The sequence below is a fragment of the Anarrhichthys ocellatus genome, unplaced genomic scaffold (genome assembly GCF_004355925.1).
Source record: "Anarrhichthys ocellatus isolate YVR2014 unplaced genomic scaffold, GSC_Weel_1.0 scaffold4, whole genome shotgun sequence".
In the NCBI taxonomy this organism is placed as follows: Eukaryota; Metazoa; Chordata; class Actinopteri; order Perciformes; family Anarhichadidae; genus Anarrhichthys; species Anarrhichthys ocellatus.
Genome location: NW_022280034.1, coordinates 587,654 through 598,321, shown reverse-complemented (window position 1 = coordinate 598,321; position 10,668 = coordinate 587,654). Strand labels below are relative to the sequence as shown.

The 10,668-nt window shown below is 45.5% G+C and overlaps 1 protein-coding gene across 1 annotated transcript in view; it reads left to right on the top strand.

Moving 5' to 3' along the window:
• The first annotated feature begins 62 nt into the window (after positions 1-62).
• Positions 63-10,668, top strand: part of LOC116381149 (glutamate receptor ionotropic, delta-1-like) — a 222,286-nt gene continuing 211,680 nt past the window's right edge. The window contains exons 1-2 of the mRNA XM_031843017.1: positions 63-555; positions 10,451-10,606. Coding sequence (XP_031698877.1) covers positions 474-555; positions 10,451-10,606 — 238 coding nt within the window. The 5' untranslated portion in view covers positions 63-473. The remainder of the gene's footprint in view (positions 556-10,450; positions 10,607-10,668) is intronic.

The following is a 10,668-nucleotide window of genomic DNA, read 5'->3' as shown; positions in this document are numbered from 1 at the left end:
GAGAGAGAGAGAGAGAGAGAGAGAGAGAGAGAGAGAGAGAGAGAGAGTCCGTCCTCCTCCTCCGCAGTTTGCAGTGTGTTATGTCTCAGACTCGGAGGTAGAGAGTCAGAGCTGCTCGCCTGGCGGATCTCAACCTCTGAAACAAACCCCCGGTGTCTTCTCTTATCCGTCCCCGCTTCCCTCCTCACTCACCCGGGTCTGTTTCTCTCCGGAGCCCTGGAAGCATCTATTTATTTATTTGTCTACCCTTCTTCTTCCTCTCGACTCCGGCCAACAGTTTGATCTTTGGGATTTAGCTCTCTATTACTATTCGGTGGTGATTTCACTCAACATAGCTTCCCTTCCGCCGCCGCTGCTGCCGCCGCCGCTTTTACGCACCGCCGCTTATTCTGGATTTGCTCATCACTGGAGGAAAAAACAACACAATTCAGCGAGGTGGATCCGTGGATGCGCCTCTTTGGCTCAAACTGGAGATGGAAATGCTGACATTGTTATTTCATTCCCTGTGGATATTGCAATGCAACACAGTGAGCGCCGACTCCATCATTCACATTGGTAAGACACCAACCGGGGCTTTTTTTTTTGGGGGGGGGGGGGGGGGGGGTGCTGTGCAGGGTTTTGGCCGTAGGAAGAGACGAGCTGGTGGCTGCGTGTAAGAACGGCTTTAAACACAGAATGTGAGCATGAAATCAGGTTACTGGTGGGTTTGTGAAATTCGGACAGATGAGTGGTGTTTAAGTTGAGGTAATTTGAATATTACAGTTTCCGTGCATACATTCCCCTCCGACCTCAAATCTAATTATTGTTCCAATCCGTGCCGGCATAATGTTTAGGAAGGAAAGGAAGGAGGCTGTTGCATCCAGGCTCAGACGCACGCAGAGCAGCTTGAAGTGCCCGCAAAGTGTTGCGCCGCACCATCCATCCATCCATCCATCCATCCATCCATCCATCCATCCATCCATCCATCCATCCTCAGAGAGAGCTGATGTCGATGCATTATTCACATTCACATGCAGAAAACCTGAGGCTGGCAGGAGGAACTGGCCCGACATGGTGTGTTTGGAGGGTTTTGCTTCATCCATCCATCCTCCTCCCTCCCTCCCTTCCTCCACCCCTCCTCCTCCTCTTCCTCCACCCCCCTCCCCTCGCCTCCCCTCATCTATAAGCCTGAACTTTGAATTGGACGTGAGTGAAATCTTAATCAACTCTTCCAGGGGAGGAGATGACAAAGGGGACAAACGCCGACTGTTTGGGCTTTGAAACATCGGTGAAAACCAAAAGCTGTTTGGCGAGCGCCACTTTCTGCTCGAGTCTCCCCCTTTTCTCATCATTCATCCTCCTGAAATGTTGGTGAAGTCACTTTTATTTCATTGAAAGCATGAGTTGATGGAGAATACAGGAGGATGGGAGGGGTTTTTGGGAGAAGCGCAGAGTTGTTGAGACGCCACTGACTGATCACACACTCGCAGCAGCACGCACGTTTCATATGAACTCTCCAATTTGCACTGATTCCAATTAGAGGCTCCTCTCCCCCCTGAGATGATTGGATGCGGCAAAGCGGCCGCCCTCAGTTTGGAAGAGAGACATTCAGTTTGCAAAACGAGGAAGCAAAACAATAGTTACCCAGTTTGATATTCCAGATCTCTGCTGCAGCTCAGACCATCAAACCCGGCCTGTGGCACCGGTGGCCTGTATGGGGGGGGGGGCGTATAGGGTGGTGGGACGATGGGGGGAGTCAGAGCCATTCATCTATGAATACACTTGCTACTCCACATGCTTCTTCAAAAGATACAGTGACATATTGCTTCCAAAGACGCTGCATCTCCATCATGATAATATGTCAGTGAATGTTTGACAAACATCATGCAAACATGAAATATGAACAAGAGAATGTGCTGATTAAGGAAGTCATTAATATGGGAGATGAGGTTTCCCCTCTTTCCTTCATGGTTCTTTATTGGTGCACAGACAGGTGACATTCACAGGGAATAAAAACCCTGCTGCACACAGAGGAAAGACATTCTACAACTTCAGAATATGCATTTCTAGAATTCTAGAGCAGAAGGATGGATGGACAGATGGATGGATACTGTACTGTCCCTCTGGAGAAAGATCTGGGTTTTTATCACATGGAGACAAGAGAGAGCAGTGATACAGGATTATCGAGAACACAGAACCGTGAATACAACAAATGAGGGCGGTTGATGCCAAATAGTGAGACCAGACGTGAGCGTGGGACCACACTGGTACGGGACCATGAGGGACTCAATGAATAAAGAATAATCTCAGCTGATTTATGGGTGGAGGAGAAGAGGTGGTGTGGTGCATGTTAACATACGTATATTAATGGAAATCCGGTTGATGTATTAGTTTCATGTGACTGATGACGTGTTGTTTCTGCTCATCAACACATCTCGTGACAGATCTTTGGAAGGCATCTCATCCACGTCAGTTGATATGAAACGATGGATCTGTGTTAGTGGCTCCAAAACAAGGAGGAGGAGCTTCGTGGTCGCTCAGTTGAAGCACAAACATGAAAATAAGTGTTGAACCATGCGAGTCAGTGTTAATCCCGTAATATTTGGCTCTTGACCAGAGAGTTGAAGATGAAGAGTTTTTGTCCCGTGACTCCATATAATAACATAACATCTGTTTCTGAATATAAAAACTTGTTTCATTTTATGGATTTCTAAAGGTCCATAGAGGCTAAAGTATCCAGTACTTCACAAGAACCACCAGCTCAAGTTTCTTTGTAATTCTTTTAACATCATGAACCCTAAGATTTTATTATCTACTCATTTATTGTTCTTCATGAGCTCAACATTGCTAAAGGACACGGCTGTAGCGAGGACATTTAACCACGTTAAGAGCAATGTTTCCTTCTCAGATTTACCCAATTTTAGGACTGAATGGGTGAAAATATCCAGTTTCTCAAAAGATGCACGCAATGATCTAAAATCTCAGCACCGTTTTGTGTTACTTTCTTATTCATCATCTTGTGATCTCATAGATTTATCACGGAACGTCTTGAGCCAGCCGTGTCCTGAAAACTGTGAGACAGCTGAGAACCAAAGAACGAATGTGTGAACTCTTCAGGATTACGTTTTAGGAAGCATCACATGGGGCTCTCATGCTGATACATTTGATTGTTTTCACAGTAAGTCTGGTAACGAGTTGGTTTATAACGGCAATCTTTATCTAAAGGTACAGTGGAGCATTTGGGAGTCTATTGTGTCTATTGGCAGAAATTGAATATAAGAAGTATGTTTTCTTTATAATCACCTGAAAATAAGAATTGTTGTGTTTTCATACGTTAGAATGAGCTTTATCTCTACATACAGAGCGTGTGGTCTTCAAGGAGCCAGCCTCCATGTCTCTACAGGGACACAGAACGGACGAATCAAACACTGAGAGGGACATTCAGGTTTCTGTGTTTGTGCATCGGCCTCCGTAGTTCTACGAGACGCTTGGCAACACGGGAGAAGTTTCTGTTCGTGTCAGTCTGCAACCTCATCGCTAGATGTCGCCACATGCTACACGCTAGACCGAGGAGTGTCAGGTTTCAACATAAAGTTGTCCTCCAACTCAAAATATTGCAGCATGAGCGTACAGTAAAAGTTGATTTTGATACAAACACTATAAACCCTGAACTGCCCCCCCCCCCCCCATGGCTGATCTGTGGTTGGCTGGTTGCATGTAGGGCCTTCGTTGTTCCCCTCAACCAACAGACAGACTCTGACTGACTTAGCAGCGCGACGCGTCGCCCAGATCAGATGTGACAGTGTTCCAACCTCGGCCCCCGAAACCCCAGCCCGAGCATCTGTCTCGTCCAGCCGCGTGGCTTTATCGTCGGTGACATATCCCGGTTTGTTTGTCCCTTTCTCTCTTCTGCTCCCTGTAATAATAATAATAACAATACATTTTATTTATATAGCGCTTTTCATAAAACTCAAAGACACTTTACATTAAAATCATCATATATAAAAGCAATACACATCTGTAGAGGATAAGTGGCAGGCCGCGGGTGTTGCAAAGTGTGTGTGTGGGGTGGGGGGGGGGTCTGTAAAAGAGCTGATACAGAGGACTTGGACCTTCACTCGACCTGCTTCAACCTCTGACCCACTTGCTGCGTTTGTGTGCAGAATCCTGCACTGTGGAGGTTCGAGAGTCTGCAGGTTCTAATCACAACAGCAGCTGGTTCCTCTAATTAGTCCCGCCCCGTTCTCTGGTTGGATGTGCACAAATCAGTGAAAGCAGCTGCTGCAGGGATTTGCTTGTGACTTTCAAAGAAGACCAGTGGTCGGGGAACATCACTTTGTCTGGTTGAAGGTCGGGACCAGGAGGGAGGGAGCAGGTCTGAGGTCCGGTTTTGGCCTTTAATTAAGTACCAGATATCACGTCATCAGTGAGGTCCACTCTGGATCTGACGGATGCTCTCGGGGGGGCTTACAAGAAGGTGTCTTTCCAAATCAAACTGCTGTTTTTAGAAAACATGACAGAAATCTGTCTTCGATGGAGCTCAATTAATAGACATTCTGCTGACACATCAGAAACAACCACAACAGGTGCAGAACATATGGTGCTCATGTTTTAATTGCACTGAATGGAAATCTTTATGCTTCAGCCTGAAATGATATTTCAGACAACAGTGAGCGTCCAACTCTGTGGGTTGAGGCTCTTTCCTGTTCCAACGTGATGCTGGTGCTGCACAAAGAAATGATTTGTTCCAGTTTGGTGTGAAAGAACTTGACCGGTCTGTACAGAGCTCTGACTTCATCAACTGCATCCAACGCCTTCAGGATGCAGGGAAGCTACAGTTTGCAGTGTGTGAATGTCTCTGCCTCTTATTGCCTCTTTCCTCTTTTTCTCTTTGCTTCTGTCAATCTGTGATTACCTCTTTTAACACGGAGACGGTTTCATCCAGATCTCAGCCACTTACTGGAAGAACTGCGAGGGACGCCGTTCAGATTTCAGTCTTTGTAATTCAGTGTTTATGTAAAAAGTGCTGATGCTGCAGCTTTACAGAATTCATTTCATCAGTCTGGTTCCAGTGGAGAGTTTTAGACATGAGGCAAAATATATTCAGTCATAAAGTTTCTCATTTAAAAGATCATTTATGAACTTAGAAGGACCGTAGACCCTGTTGGTATCTGGCTTCAGGAGCTGGACTTGGGTTGTAGCTCTTCCTATCCCCTGTGGGGTCCTCTAAACGCCCCTCGGGCCAAGCAGATAACAAGTCACTTTTCATAAGATTACCCCGCTCCATGAGCCAGGCAGCTGACGAGGGATGATTTACGGCGCCGGGTGTATAGCTGGCTAGCAGAAAGGGGAGCTCTGCTTCTCCGTGGACGTTTTGTTTTTTCTTTCTTTTTCGTAGGGCGAGCTCGAACTGCAGGAATCCAATCTGTGGAGGCCGGCGGAGCCAAATGAACAGCTGCGGCCTCTTCTGGCCGGCACTAAATAAGATAAACTAACCCAGTTAGGGAACAACGCAAAAGGCTTCCCGCTCTGTCCCAGTGAAGGCTTAGCCGTTTACCTCCACCACCTGCACACACACACACACACACACACACACACACACACGTGCTGAAGAGATGCAGGCAGAGAGCAGCAAAGCCATCTCACTCACATAATGCTGCGGCCACATTGGCTGGATTGAATGAAGGTGGCATGCAGCAGAGTGTTCGTGTTCCACCAACAGGTAGAGACAGAGAGGACAGAGTTCAGAGTGTTTTGCTGCTTTCACTAACTCTTCATGCAAATAAACGGATGTGAACTGCTGTCACATGTCCACGTGCTCTTTCCTGATTGGGTAACTCTTCACAGAAATATGTTAAAGAATTGTATAAATTGCAAACTCAAGCCAGGACTCGCCTGCACGTTTGCCAGCGGCGGCTTTTTCGTTCTAAGCGCGGTCTAATTACTGGTGTGTCTTACATGAGACACTGAAGCTGAACACACAGCTACAGTGCAGCACATTTACAGTCTACACAAGTGGGATTAGGTTTGTGTTGTTTTTCACTTTGCTCCTGTTTTAATGTAAAAGTTTCCTCAAGTTAGATTCTGTGAATTAGAAGCTGCTGGATGCTGATGTGTAACAGCCTGGCAGCTGCAGTGGCTCCGTGGATCTTAATATCCATCATATTACAGAGCAGAATGAGTCTTGGACATAATTGATGGTTAGACGTGCCAAAGTGGCCGGCCGGGTAGGTAATCTCTGCTGATGCACTTTTCATTTGCATGTAGTTTTCATGTGATGATGATGATTGACTGTGTGACAGAAGGAGAAAGCAGCTCAGTATCTCACCTCTACTGTGTGAGAGCGTGTGGGTTTGTGATGAGAAGTCTGAGAATGGAGTTCAGCTCCCCCCCCCCCGTCGGTCTGACAGCGTGGAAGCATTTTGTGTTCATAGAGGGAACACGTTGTTCTGCAGCAGACCACAGGGGCTCAAACGTCCCCTTCTTGGGATGTGTGGTTATGATAACAGCTCTGTAGCCGCCATGAGGCCTCACGCTTCAGGGCCGCAAGCGTATGCATAGAAAATGTTTGAATAAAGTGCAATTTAAATGAGGAGGAGAGGAGGGTGAGAGGAGGAGAGGAGGAGAGAGGAAGAGAAGAGGATGAGAGGAGGAGAGGAGGAGAAGAGGAGAGGAGGAGAGGAGGAGGAGGGAGGAGAGGAGGCCTGACAAATTCACCAGCTACAACACATTGTTTTTTGCATCAGTGGCAAACATTTGGCTACCGGCTGGTGTGAAGTCCCCCCCCCCCCCCTGTATGTAGTGTAGGAATGTGTAGACGCTCACAGACTCACACATCGTCCTCCAGCTCAGACTGGCTTTCCCACGTTTCTGTGGCATTTATTAACGATTCAGCTCAGGTGGAAATTCAATAATGCCCTTAAGGGCCGCAAGCGTATGCATAGAAAATGTTTGAATAAAGTGCAATTTAAATGCTAAAATGTCACGAAATGCTTCTTGATGCTAAAGGTGAAAACACAAGAACAAAGTTTAAAATCATGCAATTGAATAACACAGTATTCCTGAATACAATAGATGATGCTACGTGAGTTTTAAAGGTTCTTGTCACTCGACAGAGACGTGTTTTCTCGTTTACTCCTCGTGGCGTCTCACTGCATGTGTTCAGGTTTATCTGTGCACGTTTTGAGGAATCTGTCTCTGAGATTTCTGCCTTTCCCACAATAACATGGAGGTCAATGTTAAAAGTCTCATTGCAGAAACAGGGTCCTTGTGAATCCACATTTCATCTCTATCTTCAAGAGTTTGTGGTCATGAGCACCACAGACTCCTTCATCATGTCGAGGTGAAGGCAGGAATCCTAGAGATAGATGTCTCAAAAAAAATGGAAAAATTAAACAAACCTTCCTGCAAGTGAGAACATTTGTTTTTTTGCGATTGGATTAAGAACCCCGGGGGTTTGGTCCTGAGCCCCCAGCAGGTCCAGAGTCAGCTCTCATCATTAATTCATCTCGTTGAAGTTTGAGGCTCCGCAGTCTGCTGCTGCTGGGGGGGGGGGGGCAAAGTATAAGCCTCACATCAGCTCCCTCGCCGTGTCTCCGCTCTGACAGGTTGCTACAAGATTCATTGTTAATTAAAATCGCCTGTCTGGATGCAATTTTTGTTTTTAACCGTGATGATTGATTGATCAGGCGCTGTAGACGATCGGAGACCAAGGCCGTCAGATCCACGGCGAGGATCTCGGTGCTGAGGAGAGTTCATTTGGATACTCGGCGAGCTGAATGAGCAGCCTGGCAAATTGAATTCTCACTTGTATTCAAGGTTTTCTTAATTGTACGAAACAGAATCCAGAAAGTTCCAAGCTTGTCTGCATGTCTTCCCCTCCATGTCTTTCAGTTTACTCGAAATCTATCTGCTCATCCGTTCATCACATTCAGGGTTTACCAGCTGCACTTCAGTCTGGCAGACACATGTCATGTGCTTCACATTTCATTATCAAGTTTGATAACATGTGAGTTACGGTTCTGTTTGGCCAGTTGGCCTTTTCTTTGAAATGAAGTGCAAACATCTTCTTAACCGCAGGACTCGCTGTCTGTCAACACCACCACGTGGTGCATTTAATAGCTGCTCTGGTGCTTTTGATCACATCACATGATCTTCATCAGCAGATGTAATGTTTCAGGAGGTAATATGTTTTACATAACGGTGTGTGAGGAATAAACACAAAGAAGAACTGGGCATAGATTCAACAGAATGGAGCTGAGGAGGAGGTGGAGCAGAGTCCTTCTTTCCTCTCCTTTCATACTTACAGTCACAGTTCTCCGTAACAACTGTCAGACACTCTTGGCCACTTTAACCTGCAGTGGGGCCCTGGGACAAAAATGAGCTGAGGGCCCCCATTAAACCACCTTTTTCTCACAAGTACCCATCAGCTTCACTGCATGCAGTACAATGTAAAGCTTTCCTCATCACAGTCAGCCTGCAGCCCCATTACAACCAGCAGTACCCGGATACTCTCTGCAACCTTCCTTGTGTCAAATGCAAATCTACACGCACCATTTAAATCCCCCCCCCCAGGGTAAAGAAGCCTGAAATCCCTCATCACGTCATTTATTGTTTCCCCAAACAAGACACAAGCTGGTTCCTCTGATCCCTGATAATCTCTGCAGATTATATTTCACTTTGAAAAGTATGCGTATCGATATTAGCCCAACATAAAACGGATAATGATGGATTCATTGTGTCGGTGATAACAGAGGAGTGGAGTTGATACACATAGACATCTCCTGGATTATCAGATTATTATTTTATTTATTTATTATTTCATACATATTTATTCTGGTTCTTTGGTTCAGCGCCTTGTAACTAAAAAGTGCCATGAAGAAGTTTGAAAGGGCCGGACGTCACCTGATCAGCTGATCAGCTGATCAATAAAGCCCCGCCCCCTCTCTCGGTCGGTAACGTGCAGCTCTGAACACTAAACTCCTTTAATGGAGGAAGAACATGTCCCTCATCTTCCTCACAACGGGACGAGGCTCGTTACGCGCTGCGTTAAAGTGTCTGTTGTGTTCTGGTCTCAATGACACGAGGACACCGACACAGCTGCTCCGGTGATCTCCGGTACAGGTCACGTGAGAGGTTGGTGTCCGCGTTTACTCCATAAATAAGAAGAATATGTACAGATCTGTCTTTCTGTTCCACTAACCTGAAGCTAATGTAAGATGATTAATGATATTTTGCCTGATTATTAATAAGTGAACGCACCTGCTGTTAATTGATTGCTAATTAAAACACGTCAGGCCGCAACAGGAAGTTCCAGTGGAGTGTTTCCTTTGGAACCTGCTGCTCTCATCTGTTTATTCACGTGTGCGCACAGCTTGTGACGGTGAGAGGTGAACTCACACATTAAAACATAAACATCTCTATATGGTTATGTAGTCTAAAGGGAAGCCAGACTACAGGACTGGATTCAATGATTATTGTTATTGAGTCAGCTGGTTACAGAGAGAGAGAGAGAGAGAGTGTGTGTGTCAAAGAAAAGAGAAGAATGGATGCACACGAGTAACGAGGAGAGACGATCAATATCAATATCAGACATAAAGTAAACTCATGTACACAATTAGATATCATTCACAATGAACATGTACAGAATAGATGATAGTCATGGACTTAATCTGCATCTGTTTAAAGGCATGTAATCCTCACCGAGCTGTGTCTGCCAATCGTTAAGTAAACGCACACAACACACATTGTGTTGTTGTGTTACTCTACAAAGGGCTGGTGGTCACATTTCACCAATCAGAGCAGATATTGAACCAAAATGTCAGTTTTTTACAAAAAATGTAATAACTTGATTTCTATGATATTTCACTGAAAAACATTTTTTGCGTAAAAAAATTAGAGCAATTATGTCGAACAAATGATGCTGGTTTTTGTATGAACTAAATTAATTTAAGTTGATTTTACCTGGAAAATGAAGTAATTCATACAAAACCCAGCGTTGCTTGTTCTACATAATAATTTGATGCAAAAAGTTGCCCTCATTGTTTTGAGTAGATCAAGCAGGATATCTTCATCAGTGTAGTTATCTAAAATAACTCCTATAAATCCCAGATTCTGTTGCCAAAGTAATGAGTGAATCTGAACTCAGTGAGCAGTGCTTTGACTAAATGCATGATGGGAAACTCTGGTGTGATCTGTCAGTTCATTCCCAACAAGCAAACAGACAGACGTAACCTACAGGTTACAGGTTTTATTCCCTGTGTGGCTCAACGGGCTCAGTCTGTAGTTGAGTTTAGGATTATATTTATTATTGATTAGCCTGACGGTTATAGTTTTGCTGACAAAATGTCAGATATTTCATAAATGTCTAATCAAATAGAAAAATGCTCATCACTCCCGGCGTCATGTCGAGCATCCAGCCGTCGTCCTGATCTTCTTTTTATTTATTGTCCCCCCCCCCCCACCTGTCCAGGTGCAATATTTGAGGAGAACGCCGTGCGGGACGATGAGGTGTTCCAGCTCGCCGTGTCGGACCTCAGCTTGAGCGATGACGTCCTGCAGAGCGAGAAGATCACGCACTCCATCAAGCTCATCGAGCCCAACAACCCTTTCCAGGCGGTGCAGGAAGGTAGGGACTTGCACCGTGTGTGTGTGTGTGTGTGTGTGTGTGTGTGTGTGTGTGTGTGTGTG